This window comes from Otolemur garnettii, unplaced genomic scaffold (assembly GCF_000181295.1).
Source record: "Otolemur garnettii isolate 467f Iridium unplaced genomic scaffold, OtoGar3 scaffold00069, whole genome shotgun sequence".
Classification (NCBI taxonomy): domain Eukaryota; kingdom Metazoa; phylum Chordata; class Mammalia; order Primates; family Galagidae; genus Otolemur; species Otolemur garnettii.
In genome coordinates, this window is record NW_003852464.1 from 7,299,514 (window position 1) to 7,318,928 (window position 19,415).

Below are 19,415 nucleotides of genomic sequence, written 5' to 3' on the forward strand. Positions count from 1 at the left end.
GATCCTAACTAACCCCCAGGATGGGGAGGACTCACATTTGCAGGCTCCCCAATATCTGACCTTTGAGTGCCACCTGTGGCAATGTCAGTACCATGGATCCAGGGATGGAAGCATTTTTCCATGACTTTTTTCCACCTTCCCAGGTGAGCTTCCAAGAGCTAAGGCAGGCTGCATTTTAATGAGTAACAGGCCAGGCCATGCTCTAAAGAACCGTCTTGGGGACAAGCCTACAGAGCTGCGCTTCAAGATGGCTGTGTAGTGCTTCCCCTAGGAGGCCCCGGCTTTATTCAGACGCAGCTGTCACCACTCAAGACATTTGCAAGACTCTTTCTTTAGGAACTGCCTTGGGACCCAGTTCAGGAGACCCACAAGAAATCCTGTCTCGTTGATTAATATTCATACTTGATTTTGGACATTTACCCAGCTCAATCAACAAATCTGCCTCTGTGTACCTTTTGGCTGGTTCCAGAAATCAAATTATGTGCAACCTTTGCCACAGCACTCAACAAAGAATAGGGACTTAATAAGTTCTTGCTGAGGGAGTGAGTGAGGATACCATAAACACTTCTTTTTTTTTTTTTTTTTTTGTCTAGCAGGTCCAGCTGGGTTCAAACCCGCCAGCCCCAGTGCACAGGGCCGATGCCCTAACCATGGAGCTACAGGCACCCATCCAGATACGTAAACACTTTTAAGGATATGCCTACACTACACCATAAAACTGCATTTCCCGATACTCGTCTGGGTGCTGCTAAAAATCCATTCAAAATACAGCACATTACACATCATTTCACTGCTGGGTGAGGAGATGCAAATTGCACACCAGCCAGGAAAGCCCCTCACTGCCCCACTTTGGGGTGATTTGGAACCGCAGCCCTCAATGACAACCACGAAGCTGCTTCTCTCCTTCTGCCCCTAATCTGTGTTGAGTTCAGGAGTTGGCGTGCCTGTCAGTGGGTTTCCTCTTCCTGGATCATGTGCCCTCTGGACAACACACAGATGGAGGTTTTGGGTGTCTAACTCCATGCTCTGACATCCCTCATCAAGATGTAGAAATCTAGGGGTGTCTACGAATCCACTTATTTGCACATCTGTATGCATGCACATATAAGTATACACCTATGGGTATGCATCCATTGGTCACCTGTGTGTCTGCTTGAGTATGTGTGTGTATTCATGCATCCTCCCCCCTCCAAGTGACACTGTGACCTCTATTCTGTAGCACTGTATAGAAAATAGCTGACTCCGAAGACACCACTGGAGTGTAATAAGCAAAATAATTGCTAAGCCCGGCAACAAACTTGATCAACAGCCCAGTTAACAAAGCACAAGAAGCAAATGGGAATTGGACATGACAGGGTTAACGCTGGAAGGAATTAGCCTTCCGGTTTTTCTACTTCAATAGCATTTATACCCATTCAATTTCCAGGAGTCCCCGCTGCTTGTTATCAGGGAAGCTTCTGATTATAATTTTAGCCTTCAAACAAAATCAGCCTGAATTCTATTGACTGGAAGGTGAATGCGGCTTTTGAATGTTGCTGCCCCCAGTGCGACAAGTTCCTGCGTGTATGGTAACTGAAAAGTGACTGATCACTGCAGTACCACGACCCCTCCCCACCTCACCCCTTCTGCACCTTCAGCTTTGTAGGAAGAGGCTGGCCGTGTCCTCTTTGAGACTTGCAGTGTGGGGGGGGACTGTTTCTGTGTGAGGCTATGCAGTGTTACCTTGGAGGCTGCTTTCTTCATCAGCTCTAAGGCAAGCGGTCTGTTCTTTTTCACTCCTTGACCCTAGACGTTGATAAACAGCAATGATTATGAAGGGAAAAAAAAAAAACCAGAGCGCACGCAACAGCATCACACAGATACAACAGAGTTTGCTACGAAATATTTCAGAATCAAACCCAAACCTTCTTCATTTAAACCCAAATCTTGAAGCTCTCTATGCTGTGCTGTTACATCACCATCATCATCGTCAGGTTATTTTTTGCTTGTATTTGTGGGACCGAGGGGACAAACCTCAACCTCCCACTTAGCAGCCATCACCACGTGGATTGCTTTCCTGTCAACCCACAGGTGCAGCTGGGAGAAGCCATGAGTCAGGTTAACCGAGTCTGGTCATCCTGGATGCTTTCGTCTAGGACAGTGGTTCTCAACCTTCCTAACACCGCAACCCTTTAACACAGTTCCTCGTGTTGTGGTGACCCCCAACCATAAAATTATTTTCGTTGTGACTTCATGAAGGAACTGTATTAAAGGGTCACGGCATTAGGAAGGTTGAGAACCACTGCTCTAGGGATTATCTAATTTGCCAGCCAGAAGAGGCACTTTATCTGTGATACAGTCCAAAGTGATCAGGCTCATGCTTGCAGCCTTCCTGGGTCCTGGCTGGGGTTCCCAGGGGAGAGTATCGTGGTTTCCGAACCAGCTTGAGGACTTGCTGCAAAGGAGATAGGACCCAGCAGAAAATGGTCACCTCAGATGCAACTAACAAAAAACTAACAAGAGGGTGGTGCCTGTGGCTCAAGGAGTAGGGCACCAACCCCCTCTACCAAAGGTGGCAGGTTCAAACCCAGCCTGGGCCAAGAAAAACAAACAAACAAACAAAAAAACAAGATTATTTCAGCAAAATTAAGATTCTTCCAGAAAAGGTAGTTTGTCCACCACAGACAGACACAGGCTTTGGGATTCCTGTTACGAGATAGGAGCTCTGCAGACCGTGCTGAGATGTCTGGAGGACCTGGTGGGGGAAATGGTGGGTCTGACAGTGGAGAAGAAGGGGGTCCCTGTGGTCTCTCTGGCACAGGTCTGACAGCGAAGAAGCCAGGTGAGGGGACCCAGCTGAAATCTGCAGCTGCCTCCAAACTCACTTAGTGGTGCTCCCTGCCCCCCCTGTGCCACATGTGCCACTTGGGGTCCTTTTGACTCAGACTCAGTGGCCGATAGAATTGCATGTGATATGAGAGGGTTTTTCAACAAATGCAGCTATTAACTCTATTCAAATGCTTAGCTGGATGGTAAATGGAGACAGCGCTAGTTAACATCCCTGTGTTACTGAGCATGCGCCAGGCACTGTCTAGTAGTTCATTCAACTGTCCTATCGACCCAGCCAAGGAGCTATTACTCCCATCTGAGAAACTCGCCCAGAGTCATGCCAGGCAGATGGACTCCAGAACCCAAGCCCACGAGCACCATCCTACATCTCCTTCCGTTCATAGCAACTCATAGCCTCCTTGCAGGATACAGGAAACGTGCAGGATGGGTCGGACTCACTATTTTCCAGGACCCCAACTAAAATCATGCATCCAAATGAAAGTTAAATTATACACGTCAAGTTTCTGCTAGACTTTAACTTACCTATTTAATAAAGCCTATGAGCTGAAGCTAAGTGGAAGATGAGACTATTTTTCAGAAGTGCACCATTACTTCGTTTAATTAGAGAGGGGGAGGAAAGAGAAAAGGACACAGAAGGATCTTCACTGGATAGGGAACGAGGCAGCCTCATTGGGCTTCTGGCACGGTCTCAGAAACACCAGAATCACAGACGGTCAGAACCTGGTGGAACTCACAGTTTATCTTCTCCAACTGCTTTGTCTTGAGGGAGTAAAAGAGAGGGGCCCAGAAAGTCTGCCTTATCCAAAGCTTCACAGTTCGAGCTGAAACTCCTACCCAGATACCATGATTTCTAGAGCAGGTATACTTGCTATTTAATCAAAAGCGGGCTAAGTTCTTGTACAAAGATGACGCCCTATGCACAGATCTGAATAGTGCCAGAAGTTGTTAAAGGAGAGAAACGTCAAGTCCTAGTGCAAAGGTAACAGAGGAAGCGCTCAGGGATTACCTGCCAAGTGAACTGACTGAGCGTAGTTGCTGCCATAAAGTCAAAGAAAGCTTCATCCCCATGTGGGTGCAAACACAGAGACCCATGTGGGTGCACGATGGGGTGGACTTGACCAGTGTGACCAAACCCTAGCCACCACCCTGGGGCAGTCTTTGCTTAGGACAAGGCAGGTGCCCCCACACAGCCAAACTCACAGTTCTTTATTGGTGGAAAGTGCATTTTCTGCAGGAGGAACTTCTGCACGGAATTTACTTGGGGAGACCTTTCAGCCAGATGTGAAAATCTTCCCTGAGACGCTGATACAGGGCCTCCTTCATCCCACCCAGGAGCTTAGCTAGAATGTAGGAACCATCCTCCCCTTTACACACTCACACACACAAACCTTTAAGGTGTGGGAAACCAGACCCCGAGGGAACACGTCACCTCCAGAGTCATTTAGTTCCGTGTTTGCCTCTCCCTCTAGATCGTAAGATCCTGGAGGGCAGAAATAACATCTGATTCATACCTTTATCTTTTCCACACTTTGGACAGTGACCAACCTCCACTTTGGAGGACAGGTGCCACCCCTCTATGCTTATGAATCCTATCTTCTGTCTTCCCTCCCAGTGCCTATGTCCCCAGAGGTCAGGGATGTGGCTTACACATTTGTGTGGCCCTACATCTAGCACAGAGTCTGGCATTAGGCCAGCTCTGAATGGAGTCCTGTTGAATAAATACATCAATGCACTGGCCCATGGCTAAGAGTCAAACAATTTCCATGTTGATTTGACAGCTGAAGAGACGGACTCTAGGCCGTCAGTGTGGAAACTGTAACAGCCAATAGCTCTTTAGGCTTTGGCAGGGTAGAGCGGGTTAGGAATGTAGCAAAAGTTGTGGTTGTTAGTGAGTGAGTGGCCACCGCTGTGATCTGGAGACAGGCCTGGCCATCTGCATACCTGTCCTTGTTGAAGACACTCCCTTTGTGGGGTGGGGGGCAGCTGCATGTGTGGGACATAAACATAAGGTTCCAAGAGTTTCCTTACCAAAGCCAAAGCTTTTTACTTCTCCAGGATTGATGAACTGATGTCTCTGTGTTTGGGGACAAGAAGCACAGCCTGTGAAGCCAGACTGTCTGGATCCCAGTCCCAGGTCAGAAATGCACCCGTTTGGTGACAGTAGGCAAGTCACACACCCTCTGTTTCCATATACCTAAGCGGCAATCCCAGGACACACAGGTTTCTACCTCGCAAGCTAGTTGTAAGGATGCGATGCATTAATATGCATGAAGTGGGTAAGGAACGCTTAGTCAGTGGGAGCTGTTACTATGCTGTGTTAAGGCACACAGCGTTGTCCAGTTCCCAAAGCCCCCTGGTTACAGCGTCTCATCCAATCTCTGGTCATCATCATTGTCCTATGAGACCAGATGACTCCAAGGACATACAGGAAGGGCATGAAGGTGGAACTTTAATGCCAGTCCTCACTCCTAGGCTCTTCCCACCCCTCTCCTATTGGCTGAAAACCAAGATTCTTATTTCATCAGCAGGACTGTTGGGATGGGGCCAATCACACCCTGCGTTTAAGCTGTCATTCCCAGAGAACGTGGCAGGACGGCAAACTCGCGGTGCCTGCGGGGGCTGGCAGCGTGTGCCAATCCATAAAACAGGGGTGTCTCCTCCAGAACGCCACAGTTCTTGCAAAAGCAAAGAGAAGCCAGGTGCCAAACACAAGACTAATGATTAAAAATGAGGCCAGCAATGTGCTTCTGGCGCTGCCTTTTTCTCCAATATTGCTTTCCGCCAAGAATGACAGCAGCATATACTGAGCTCCTCCAGTTACCCTCTCTGTTTGTAGGTCCACAAGAAACCACTTGGGATGTCCGGGAAAAACTGCACAATTGCTGCACACATTAAGGGACTCTTACCTTGAACAGCACGATGGCGTAGTCGTATATCAGCGCGGGGTCCTCGGTCTCCAGGGCCCCCTTGGCGTACCACTCGATGGCGGCTTCGGGATTCTTGGCCACGCCTTGCTGCCCCCAGAACAGCATCTGGGCCAACCGTTGCTTGAAGGCAATAGCAGTTTAACAATAACTTCCCTGTGTAATGCTTAACGTAAGACTTCAGGAGGCGGGAAGGCAAACCCAGTGAACGTGTTTTGTTTGAGAATGAAGGATTGGCTAGATACACATTTTATCTTCCCTCGGGAAGCCCTGAACACAGATATGTGTAAACATAAGCCTTGAACCCAAGCTGCGAAGGGTTCACGTGAGTGTATGTGTGTGTCTACTGCCCAGGGCCAGAGTTGGATGGAGCTTGGTCAACAGTTGAATCTCTCTCCCCTCGCCCGATGCCCGCTCCCTTAGGCAGTATCGCCTGCCTTTTGGTCCGACGATCATTGCTGAGATCTCTGCACACGTAGATCCTTAGCACATCGTTCTATAGCACTAATCTCCTGTCTCATCATTTGTCTACATGGCTGGCTCCACCATCAGCCTGGAGGCTGGGAGCCCCTTGGGATGTAGGATGTTGTCTCTTCCTGCGTCCCTTCAGCCCCCACCCAGCAGAACTCAACAGAAGCTCACATAAGCTGCTCAACAAAGATTTGCTGAATGAAGGCAGGCAGGCACGCTTATTGTTAAGTGACAATGCAAGCTCTGGAGCACCTAGGAAGTGGTGTGGGTCCTTGGTTGTCTTTCCTTTCTCCTACCTCTCCTCATCTCCTTCCTTCCCCATTCCCCCCCCCCCCGGTAAGTATAACTTCTAGCAAAGTGTCTCCTGGAATCCATAGAGGATCCCAACGGAGGGGTGGCAGACTGCTCCCAAGAGACCCTCTGTTCTGTATGTCAGCGCCTGTGAATCTTTTCTTTCCCACGTCTAGTCTTCCGCCTGCTTAGCAGCCCCACAGACTCTTCCCAACCCCGCGGTGCTCCCTGAGGATCCTATGCAGGAGGGGAAACCATCCTCCAAGGAGGAGGCTTCCTCCCAGGACAATGAGCCCCAGGAGGCTCATTGATTTTACTCCCACTTCAGAGTAAAGTCAAAGAGAGGAAGCTGAGAGAGGATGCCTCCCAGCCTTCTGCCCTTTCTTGTACCTTTCCAAAGTCCATCCAAAAGTCAAGAGACGTTTAAGAGACAAGGTTGATCCTTGCTGTCCCGGTTGAATTTGAGGCCTTCTTCTGGATGCCCATCTAATTTCTCCTGCACCCCACAATACACCAGAATACAGGATGGTAGTCACTAGGGCTACACATAAATACTATGGCTCCCCCTCCTTCTGGTGAATGGCAGGACTACACCTGGGCCTTCTTGAAGCCAAGAAAAGCCACAGGACTTGCTTTGGCCAATGGCACATGGGACTTGTCCCATTTCCAAGTGCAAGTGTTAAGAGCTAGCCTGTAACATGCCATGGCTGTGGCCCCACTGTGATGGTTTTGGAAGCCTCTGTCAGCTTGGGCTCCTGAGGGACTATGATAGCAGGGCCCCCTGACAACCCCCATTGACATGTGGCATGAGCAAGAAACAAAATGACGGCATTAAGCCCCTGAGGTTGGGGATGTTTTGTTACCAAGGCACAGCCTGGTCTGTCGTAGCTGATAGAATCCCTATCAGGTTGTATATTTACCTGAGCCGCTGCATTGCCTCGGGAAGCTTCGTGCTTCAACCACATAAAGACGTCTCCATCTTCTTTGGTTTGTACCTTGAGTATTTCATCATCCTTTAGTCTAATTGTTTCAACATACGCCTAGGAAGAAGGGAGGAAGGAAGGAAGGAAGGAATGAGGGAGGGAGGGAAGGAGGAAGGGAGGAAAGAAGGAAGGAAGGGAGGAGGGAGGGAGGGAAGGAGGAAGGAAAGAAGGAAGGAAGGAAGGAAGGAAAAAAGGAAGAGGGCAGGGAGGGAGGAAAGAAAGAAGGAAGAAGGGAAGGAAGAAACGGAGGGAGGGAGGGAGGAAGGAAGGAAGGGGAGGAGGAAGGGAGGAAAATATCCAAATGAATAACACGAGTATGCAAAAGACATGACATTATTATTAAACCAGCAATTGTTCAAGCAAAAACCGTATGAATAATTGAAATATGAGGTGTGCCTACAATGCCAAAAGATCACAATTCTTTTGAAATGAATGTATCATGTCTCTTACCTCTAAGTGGGTGTCTGTCCCTATCAAAGTGTTTGCCTTGGGAAACCCAAACTATTTCCGTTTCTCCTTCTATCGCTCCAGCCCACTTTGTGCCGCTGATTTCAGAACCAGATTACACACACGCAGCATCAAAAAAAAAAAGGAAATCAATATTTTCTAAGTATAACCTTATTTTTGATCCTAAAGTATTACTATCCTGCATGACTAAGCCCTTTTATGTCGCAGGCTTAGCTTCAAATATCTTTCGGCTGTTTCCAAAAATTAAATCTACCCTGAAAAAAAGAGGGCATGTTAACTCCAAAGATGCGCTCGGGGCTCTAAAGAGGAATCCAAAGGGAAAATTTACAGAATGTTTAGAATTTGCACACAGCCTCCCAGGTATCTGGCTCCTTTGAAGAAAATAAGATTCGTTTTGATGTCTAAATTTTTGCTGTTTATTAAAAACCTGGTCCCGTTGTTTCACGGTCTTGCCTTATGCATAATGAAGTCTATGGAACAGTGCCATGGGGGGATGCTGGAGAGGGCTCCCCATGCCCAGAGCATGCCACAGGCAGAAGGTGACAAAATTGGACATGGATTCATTTGGGGAAGAAGCCTCAGAGAACCAGGAACTAGGCCTGATTTCCTTTCTAATTCTCTTGGCTAGTTGGACAGTGCATTACTCAGAAGATCTCTCCGCTATTAGGGCCACTGTAGCCACGTGGAACCAGGAGTCCCTTTCAGGCTGAGACTTGGGGACAGTGCCAGGCTAAGAACCCAGTAGGTACCTGGCTGTCCAACCTGGGAATGCCACCAAGGTAACAGCAACAGTTAGAATAACCATGGCTCCTACCTTTGATGCAAACCAACTCAGTGCCAGGGGTTTAGCAATATTTTTTTTCATTTAATCCTCACAAAAAAGCATCTGCCCAGGCATCACCGCCTCCAATGGATATGCAAAGAATCAGAGGCTGGGAAGGTACATCCATGAACTCAAAGTCAAATTCTAGAGCTGGAAGCCAGGTTGGCCTGACGCCAAAGACAGCTATTTTGCACCCCCCACAAAATGTTGCTGTCTTGCAAGAAAGTGCTGAAATCCAGTCTGGGCACAAGTCACTCTACCTGGTCTCCTCTGTGCCAAGCTTATGGCCAGTGCATACAGCAGGCACTTCATGAGAAGCATCTCAGCTCAAACCCCAGGAAACACTCTAAGGGCTCCAAGTCTGGAATTAGGCTGAAGCTTGAGCTTTGGGAATTCTCAGCTGGAAATGTTTTGGTCAGCAGGAGAATGTGGGCATTTTATTTTATTTTTTTTTTTTTTTGAGACAGGGTCTCACGCTACCCCCCTGGGTAGAGTGCCATGTCATCATCATAGCTCACAGCAACCTCAAACTCTTGAGTTCAAGAGATCCTCTTGCTTCAGCCTCTTGAGTACCTAGGACTACAGGCGCCCAGCACAACACCCAGCTAGGTTTTCTACTTTTAGTAGAGATGGGGGTCTCGACTTTGCTCAGGTTGGCCTTGAACTCCTGTGCTCAGGGATCCACCTGTCTTGGACTCCCAAAGTGCTAGCACTATAGGCGTGAGCCACATGCCACCCAATGTTCTGATTCTTGATTGTTTTTCTTCTTTTCCTTGTTTTGTTTCTTCCTCCTTGTCCTTTTCACGGAACTTGAATAATTAAGAACATAACCTATGGAGACAGGTCACCATCCTGCAGGGTCTCCCACTCTCTGGCAGTGACAATATGCACGTGTATCATAACCACCATTGCCTACGGTGTGCTGGGCATTATTCTAATTGCTTTACCCAGATCGACTGATCAAATCTTTATAAAACTAATAAGATAGTCACCATCACTATCTCTATTTTGTATATGCCAAAACTGAGTAACTTGCCCAGGGTCAAATACCAAGTTCTTCAAATTAAGGATTCAAGTTCAGGCTCGTTAGTTGTGGGGCCTGCACTGCCAGATGACCTCACCATCCTGCGAAGGACTCACCTATCTTGGAAGAAGCAAAGGGTGACTGTTTCACTCTCACCCTTCTTCACAACTCTGTCTAGCAGCTCTATGAAGGAGATCTTGGTAGATACCGTGTCTCCAGGGGACCAGCACATAATTGTGAAGAAGGTACATTTGTCTTCTGTATCATTCCCTGACCTAGCTCCCCTCCCACTGCCCTGGGCAGTGTTACTGAGCTTCACAGCAGGGTAGGGCCATTAAGAGTACAACCTTCCAAATCAGACCCAGGGGACTTGATTTTCAACTCCCCACTAACTATCTGTGCATGTGTGGTGAGTTGCTTTATTTATCTGAGACTCAGTTTCTGTATTCATAACATGGAGTTTAGCAGGGTCCCTGCTACACCAAAAGCACTCAGCGTATACATCATTATTTTTTACAGTGCATAGAGTTAGAAAGACCTAAGTTCAAATCCAGGCTCCACTACTGATTTGCTGACTTGGAGCAAGTTCTTTAGTTTCTCTGAGTCTCGGTTGCCTCGTGTGTAAAACAGCAGTAATCCAGGCCTCACGCTGTGGCATGAGGATTAAATGAGATTGTTCATGAAAGAGCCTAGTGCAGTGCCTGAACTGTGGCATGCTCCCAGCAAATGGCAACTCAGCACTTTTTTAGGGCCTTAATTCATTCTAAAGTGTAAAGGGCTGATAGTAGTTTAGAACATTAGCCCTACTGGTATTTGCAGTTGTGTACAGATCAAAGCCTTATGTGATGGGGATGAAGGTCTAAGAGAATTTTATGATTGAGATGACAGAAAGAATATAATTTGGGGAGGAGATGTTGGGGCCGGGAACACTTTAGAAAGCTTATACCATGCACTGGGCCCCATGCAGCACCCGGCACGCTGACCGACTTATCTGTGCAACCATGTGGGAGAGGTGAGAGTGGGAAGGGTGAACGAAGAGATAGAGGCAGAGAAAGGAGGGGAGAGAATTAGGAAAAGGGGGAAGAGGAAGGAAGAGAAGGAAGGAGAGAGAAAGGAAGAGAGGAAGAGGAGGAAGGAGAGGAAAAGAGAGGGAGGAGAAGAGAGAGAGGAGAGAGAGAAGAAGAAGAGATGGCAAGGAGGAGAAGAGGAAGGAGGAGAGGAGGGAAGGAAAGAAAGATGAAAGGAAAAAAGGAAGAGGGTGAGAGAAAGGAGGGAGGGAGGGACAACCAAAATGAACCCTCTAATTTTTGCAGCTGGGGAAGGAAGGCTGTCAGCAGCCCCACATCTCCAGAAGCAACTGCCTTCCCTGAAGTCATGAAATACAAGGGTTCAGCCAGCAGCCCTGGGAACTCAGAGCGGCGGCCTGGGCAGCAGGCAGTTTCCCAGCCCACTCGCAAACCACCTGCCTCCACCAAATCCCCCGGGGCCGACGGAGAAGCCTCTTCTGGGAGTGTCTAAAATCAGCTCTAGTGTTTAGCTCCCAATAGGGGTGTGTGTGTGTTTTTTTTGCGGAAACTTAACACTTCAGGGATTTAAAAGTAGGGATGGGGAAACAGCAGCTGGAACAGTGGGGAGACAGAGAAGCAATTAGCCAACATCCCCCAAATGTGGGCTGTCACGTCCGAAAGTGGCAGTGACTTTGAGAGCCCCTGCCGCGAGGATGAGGCGCTGGTGTCCTCGAAAAGCACCAGCACTGCCAGACGGCGCAGCCACTCCGTGTTCATCTGGGGTGAACTCCACACACGTCCTCTCCGTCATCCCATCGGTGAATGCCAAGCCCAGTCTAGCACGGTGCTGAGTGCTGCGGTCTTGGGTAACCAGCTTTGGAAGCCTGCACACAGTGACCAGCACAGGAGCGATGACGGGGGTGTGCCTGAGTGTTACGATGGCACGGCAAAGAGAGATCCAGGGACACTTCCAGGGGAGGTGGCATCTACGCACGAGTTAACATGGGAGGAGCTGTAGGAAAGGGGGGTGAGTGTGGAGAACACAAACCAGCAGGGGTGGGAGGTGTGAACAGTGCAGCGTGGCCCAAGGTTTGGTGTCCTTATGGGCCACAGTTGGGGACAGAGACAGAAACCAGATCGAAGCAAACCCACATGGCACACCCTGCGCTAGACAGATTCTTCTAGGTGGTTTCTCAACCCTGGCTCCTCCCTCTGAGGAGCTTTTAAAATACACACGGACATGTGCACACACATCCACATATTACATGTATGTGCCTGGGCCCCACCTCACGTGGCTTCCATAAGGCCCTCTCCTCTGGGTGAAGCTGTGCAGAGGAGTCTGTAAGCCCCTGGGGGACTCTGCCGTGCAGACCACTGTCAGTGGCCCATTTGGTCTCCTTGAGAAGAGAATAGGAAGAGATAAGACCAGAGACATGAATGAGGACGGGTCTCAGTCTGCTGGGGCCGCCTTAAAGTTCCACAGCCTGGGTGCCTTGGACATTTCTCTTCTCACTGTCTTATCGACCAGAAGTTCAAGGTTGAGGTGTCTAAGACCTCTCCCTGGCTGGCAGGTGGTCACCTTCTTGCTGTGTCCTCATATGGTCATCCCTGTGTTGTCTGCATCCTCATCTCCTCTTTACAGGACACCAGTCCCGCTGGACGGCAGCCCCCACCCCAACAGCCTCATTTCACTTAATCACTTCTTCAAAGATCTTATTTTCAAGGATGGTCACCTTCTGAGATACCGGGGCCTGGGACAGACCTCAGTGTGAATCTTGAGGGGACACAACTCAGCCCATAGGAACAGAGATGATGAAGATCAAATCTAGCCCATGGCCACTCAGGGGAGAGGTGATAAAGGACAGATCTAGGCAGTGACAGCAGGGGTGGGGTGGGGAGGAGAGAGGAACTGGCATGGAGAGCTGTGGGGGCAATGGACTGATAGGATGAGGGGGATCAAAGATGACTCCTCAATGACAGTGCCATTCTTGAGGTATTTGCAGGGAATAGAGAGAAGGAGGTGATGTGTTTCCTCTGTAGTATGTCATGATTGCAGATGGGAATTTCTTTTAAATTACATCATAGCTGTGGACATTAGTGCAGTCATGGGGTACAATGTGCTGCTTTCATATACAATTTGAAATATTTTCATCAAACTGGTTAACACAGCCTTCATGGCATTTTCTTAGTTATCGTGTTAAGACATTTATAGTCTACATTTAGTACGTTTCACATGTACCCTTGTAAGCAGATGGGAATTTTTAAGAAAAATCTCAGCCAGAGATCAAGATCTCAGGATCCCTAGTATGCAGAGGGCATTGGAAACCAAGAGTGTGGACGAGACCCCAGCCCCAGATATGTGGGAAGAGAATGGAAGACAGGGCACGAAACCTCAAGAAAGAATAGCTTCTAAGGAGTGGGCAGAATGAGAGGATTGTTGGCAATGAAGCCACAAAAACACACAGAACCGCCAGCCATCTTCGTTCTGTTTAACTCAAAGCAGAGTCTCACCAAATCATAAAGACATGATAAGAAGAAAGATTACTAATAAAGACGATGAGGTGATGTGAACCCCGGGTTAAATAAAAGAGAAAATGAAACAAGAAGCAAGACTCAAGAAAGGAGTTTTTGATGGATCCTTGGTTTGTTAATTAAAGGTCTGGCTTTCTGTATCTCCTCATTTGCAACATTATGGTGATGAATTAATAGATTTCTCAGCAAAAGGACATTTAAATCAACGTATGACACCTGCTTACATTCTCAAGAAGCCATTAATTACTCATTCTTAAGAAAATGGGCTACGACACAACTCTTCTAACTGTATAATTCCTATCTGTGATTCTTAATCAGCCAACTTCTCAGCTGCAAGATGGATTTTTTTTTCTATTCATCTCCTCTGGTTCTGACCAATTAAACGTTTTCTTTCATAATCATAACATTTCATGTGCCAAATCTTCAAAAGAAAAGGAGCTTGTTAGCAACATACCATTTCCCATCGCTAATTTATGCTGAATTCGAATTCTTAAAAGTATCATATATACGTATAGGGCACTATTAACACACTCAGGCTTAGCAGGAAAAAAAAGCCAACAGTCGTGTTATTTTGTGGCAAGATTTTTGTGCAAATGGATCTCAGGACAATTCTTGTTTTAAAAACAAATGTTATCAATTAATAAATTTGTTCCTGCAAATGGAGATCAAACTTTGCACATAGCTTTTACACACTGAGAAAACACATGTACGCGTTATAAGGGTAAGCTTACTCAGAAGGAATCATTATTTTCTCGGGGAGTTGGAATGCCTGTGTAGCTTGACTCACGTAGAACGCTCACTGAGAACACGTATCTTCGAGTCATTTACTTCCTCCCCATGCAGAGGCCACTGTAGATTTCTTTTCCAGAATGATCCATTCCCAAACCTCAAAGTGTAAATTTTTGGCATTCTGAGCCCAATCCAGGAGCAGAGCTAGGGACCAGCGGTCTGGTTCCCAGTTAGCTGCTCAGCCAAAGATTCAACAATCCTGGCTGAGCCAGGCTACCCTCAGGTCTACTCGCAAGCAGGGGAAAATCAAGAGTTTATGGCACAGACCCGGGCCAGACCTGCCCACACAGTTACATGCTGACTACGCCTGCCCAACTTGGCTACTCTTTGTGTTGACATATTGCCTGAGGAGAAAGGAGTGTTTGCAACAGAGATCACATAGGCAAAGACTAAAATATTTACCATCTGGTCCTTTACAGCCCCCAAATTGCTGTCTCCTGGTAAGACTATTTGTACTTCTCAACTTGACCAGCTCAAGTGCTATGACTATGGAAAGTGTTTTGGAGAAACAGTTCTTCACTGTCTTCACCATCCGATGCTGACCAGTGTCAGGGAGGCAGCTTTCCTTTTCGTCCTACACTGTCACCTTTAGTTAGATCCTTTCATTCCCTGTCCCCAGAAGAAGTCTGAAAGCAAACCATCAGTTGGTCTCATGCAACATGTCATGGTTATTGGCCACCGATTTTTTTGCACAATGAGTCGGTAAGATTTGGGAGCTCGGGCCAGTATGGTGGCTCACACCTATAATCCCAGCACTCTGGGAGGCCGAGGTGGGTGGATTTCTTAAGCTCAGGAGTTTGAGACCTGCCTAAGCAAGAGCAAGACCTATCTTTCCTAAAAACAGAAAAACTAGCTGGGCTTTGTGGTGGGCACCTATAGTCCCAGCTACTTGGGAGGCTGAGGCAGGAGGATCGCTTTAGCCCAAGAGTTTGAGATTGCTGTGAGCTATAATGCCACAGCAATCTGCCTAAGGTGACAGAGAAAGATTCTGTCTCAATAAAAATAAAAAAAGAGAGAGAGAGAGAGAGAGATGGGATCCTACAAAAGCAAGGGCAGCTTGCTTCCTCTGGGAAAGGGTGAAGTCTTCAAACATCAACTCTGCTGCAAGTCACCCAGAAGCAAGGCTCTTAGGATGAGCCAAACAATTCTCAAGTGCCCAGCTGTGGAAACCTGGCTAGTTGTAAAGCTTGTCTCTGTATGCAGGAGACAACGCTTGCTCACTGCGCAGTGCTGGGAGCCCTCAATGCTGCCACCACTCAATTTGACTCAATCCCACCTCACATCCCCTGGCTCCATCATCTCGCAAGGTCTGGGAATAAAGACAGGCTGATGCCTACGTGTCTGGTACACGCTTTTTGCAAAATCAAAACCTATCTAAGGCTCCATCTACTCTCAAATACCAATGCCATCATTCATGAGAAGCTTTCTGTGCCCAGATGTGGGACTGTACCTGCATTCAGCCTGAGAACAGACTCAGGAAGCCTGAGTTGGGGACAGCAGGAAAGCTTTTCTCTCCATTCCATCACGTTCATCCTCGGAAGGCCAACGACTAAACCAGGCACAGGTGCAGACACTTGATAAAGTGCTCGGGAAGCCCTGTGAGCAGGGCTCTAACCATTTCTACCCTTTCCTCTCTCTCTTACCTGATCTCCTTGTAGCGTGTGCTGGTCGAGGGGAGTTTTCATGGCAATGTTGCTGTAGTAGGCATACGACAGTTCCCAGTCCAGGGGGTAGTTGTCAACACCCTGATAGTGTTTGTACCCGAGATTCATTGAAGACAGCCTCTCGCTGCCCTGGCCTCCAACCAAACTATACAACATGCCCTGTTAGGAAGAAATTGACAACGTGTTCACAAGATCATACCAAGGTTCACAAAGTCCGAACACTGAAAAGTCATCTGGCCCAGGTCTTGTAGATAACCCTAAGCCATTTCAGAAATATATTACTTTACCTTTAAAAAATTATTTGAATGAATAATATTTGATAGCATAATAAATTGACTATAATGAACAGTAAGTTAGGGTACACTTTAAAATAACTAAAAGAGAGGAATTAACACAAAGGAATGATAAATGCCTGAGATGATGGATACCCTAATTATCCTGATTTGATTAATTCACACTGTATGCCTGCATCAAAATATCCTGTGTGCACTATAAAGAAATATAACTCTTAGTATCCATAATAACTAAAAATGAAATGTGTTCTAAAAACCAACATATCTTTAGAAAAAAATGCGAATCCAGCTTTCAACGGTTTCCAAATTCCCAGCTCTCTGTCCTTCCTAATACCCCAACTTTTGCCTTTCCTTGTTAAAAATGGGGCTCTTTCCTGAGTTCTCTCACAGCACCCCTTGTGCACCAGCCAGCTGTTCTGAGCATCCCTGCCCCGGCCACACCATTGCGGACACGCCATCTGAATAGTGGGTCCATGTCCCAACCTCACACTCTCAGGTTAGTGCTCGAAGGCTCTATAGAGATTGACCCGAGAGCCTCATTTCATATTTGAGAAAACAGGGGCCCAGAAAGGAGAAGTCATTTGTCCATGGGTTAACCAGCCACTTCGGGGCCGAGACAGAGCTAGAATTTTCTCATTATTCCACCTGTGTGAGGACGGCTTCAGGGACTCAGGAAAACATGCCTTCATTCAGGAGCATTTACAAACCAGAGACGTCACAAGCGAATCACTGAAACGGAACACAGAGCCACCTGGGCACATCTAAACAGTCCGAGTCTCCCCAAACCAAGGATAAACTATCTTGGTTTATCCTCGCAAATCTGAAAACTACAAGTCATCAGGGAACAGGCAGCAGTTCCTACTGTGATGGCTGATTTTATGTGTCAATCTGACTTGCTATCAGGCTCCCAGACAAAACATGATTTCTGGGTGTCTATGAGAGTGTTTCCAGATGAGACTGACATTGAAGTCAAGCAGATGGTCCTCCCCAATGTGGGGGACTTCGTCCCATCCTTAGAGGGCCCAAGTAGTATAAAAAGGCAGAGGAGAGAGGAACTGTTCCCTGGGTGCTTCCTGCTGCCTGTGTGAGCTCAGACATTGGTCTTTTCCTGCCCTTGGACAGGGATTTACAGCATCAGTCCCCCAATTCTCAGGCCTGCAGACTTGGACTGGAGCTACGTGACTGGCTTTCGTGAGCCTTGGCTCGCAGACTGCAGACCGTGGGACTTCTCAGCCTCCAGAACTGCGTGAGCCAATTCCTTATAATAAATCTCTTCCTATATATACCACATATAATCCCATTGGTTCTGTTTCTCCGGAGAACCCTGACTAATACACTTACGAAAATGTGATTCCTAAATGTTAGGCAAGTTGCATAATACATTTGGATTCAGAACCCAAAAACGAAACCGTCTGGGCTGGCATTTGTTTTGATGGTAGACTTCTGGATGTAACAATACTTTGCTTAGAAGTCCAGATGACTTCAGTTAGCTAAAAAGGAATGTGGGATAATGGTTTCAAAGCCAGAGCAGTAACAAGCATTGGGTAACAGGCACCCGTTCTGGAAGGACTGGGAGGCTGGCAAGCCCTGCCCAAGCTGGTTTTAGGTTGCAGCTAGTAAGGCTGGGTCCAGAAATAAATGAAAGTGCTCTTTTTCACTCACTGAAAGCAAAGGATCCTGCATTCAACACAGCCCTGGGATATCTTTCTTGAGTGTACAGATTTTCGAAGGACTCCAAGGAGCTGCCACATGCCCAGTTCTACCAAGGGACAGGGACCCAGGACGTACTCTACCTGCAGCCGATCCCGAGGAACACTTAATCCAGTTTCATAAAAGACTGCGAGGTAGTAGGATGCTCTGTGGTACCCACAGCAGCTGGAATCCATCAGAAAGGGGATGACAGAACTAATTCGGTGAAGGCCATCGACGCCGGAGAGTCTCTTCACGGCCTTTTCAAAAATCCTCCCTCCGATCTCTGATATGGATTTATTTTGGTTCCTTGGCACTGTAAATAATACAATTCAGGGCATGAACAATTAATTACCATGGGATCAACGTGGCTTTAGAAAGAGGAAAAGTCAATTAAATCACCTGAGTTATTGATACTCAGGTTGGTCCTGCGGTGCCTTGAAATAGACCCCCTTTCAGGGAGGTAAATTAAACCTGTTGGGAATGCCGAGGTGTCATTCCGTAAATAGCTTTTTCTTTGGCTGTAAATGACAGCCCTGTATCTTGGGGAAAGGATGTGCTGTGTGGAGCTGAGAGCCTCCAGAGAGTAATTTACTCAGCATAACCAGCAAATCAGGACCCCTGAAACTTCCAGAGAGATTTTTTTTTTCCCCCTTCTACGACTCTCTAAAGAAAAATAGATTTTATCTCAGGAGTTCCTAGGTGCCGTTCTAAAAAGTTGGGGAAAAGAGTTTTATTTTTAGATGCTTTCTTAACAGGTTGTGCCTGCAGTTTTTCCCATGGGTCTCTAAATAAAACGAATGAGTCAATTTTTATTGAGAGCTCACAACACGCCAAAGACTGGGTTAAGTGTCTTACGTAAATTACGTCATTTACTTTATACACTTTTACAAGATAACTTCTACAAAAATCATCTCTCAGGCCTGAGGAATAACGTGTCTAAAGTTACAAAGGCTGGCAAGAGGCCGGGCCCAGCTTTGAAGGTCACTAAAATCAGAGTTCAGTCACCCACTACACTTGACCCCTGATGAACAGGTAATTAGGTAAGCACTTTTCTATGGTGGATAAAGACTTGTTTACACCATTGCTTTAAGCTATGTGATGCTTCCTTTCACATAATTCTCCTGCAAATCTCTAAGCTCACCAGCATTTATGCCCAAACAACCAAGTTTTATAGCCTTAAATGTAACTGTTAGAGTCTTCTAAAGCCCATCTTTATTATTCATCTCTCTCGTTTATTAATTCAGCAATCAAATGTTTACTTTCTATCACATGCAGGGCACATTCTAGATGCTCTGTTACAAAAGACCATATAGGATTGCAAAGATACTATTTATATTTAACTTAAGACTTAAGTTAAACGTAAATAAGGTCAATTTAAATGTTAAGTTAAATGTCAGCTTAAGACTCAAACTTCACCTGCCCCAAAACTGTTCTGTCCAACATTTTTCCTTGATTTTCTTCAGTCTGGATGAAATAAAAATGTTATTTAAAAAAAATAAAATACTCAGGAAGCAGTAAGAGACTCACTTTTATCAGCACTTTGTCAGGAAGGAACGGAGGAGAGTGTCCCATGTGGAAAGGTTTGGGATGGGTTTATTTCAGGGGAATTCCCTTGCAAAGGTCCA

The 19,415-nt window shown here is 46.9% G+C and overlaps 1 protein-coding gene across 1 annotated transcript in view; it reads right to left on the bottom strand.

Moving 5' to 3' along the window:
• The window catches only part of SEL1L3 (SEL1L family member 3), a 104,965-nt gene that overhangs the window by 32,860 nt on the left and 52,690 nt on the right, over positions 1–19,415 (bottom strand). The window contains exons 10-14 of the mRNA XM_023515335.1: positions 17,892–18,103; positions 15,785–15,964; positions 7,436–7,555; positions 5,736–5,876; positions 1,723–1,785 (exon numbers count right to left, since the gene is read on the bottom strand). Coding sequence (XP_023371103.1) covers positions 1,723–1,785; positions 5,736–5,876; positions 7,436–7,555; positions 15,785–15,964; positions 17,892–18,103 — 716 coding nt within the window. The remainder of the gene's footprint in view (positions 1–1,722; positions 1,786–5,735; positions 5,877–7,435; positions 7,556–15,784; positions 15,965–17,891; positions 18,104–19,415) is intronic.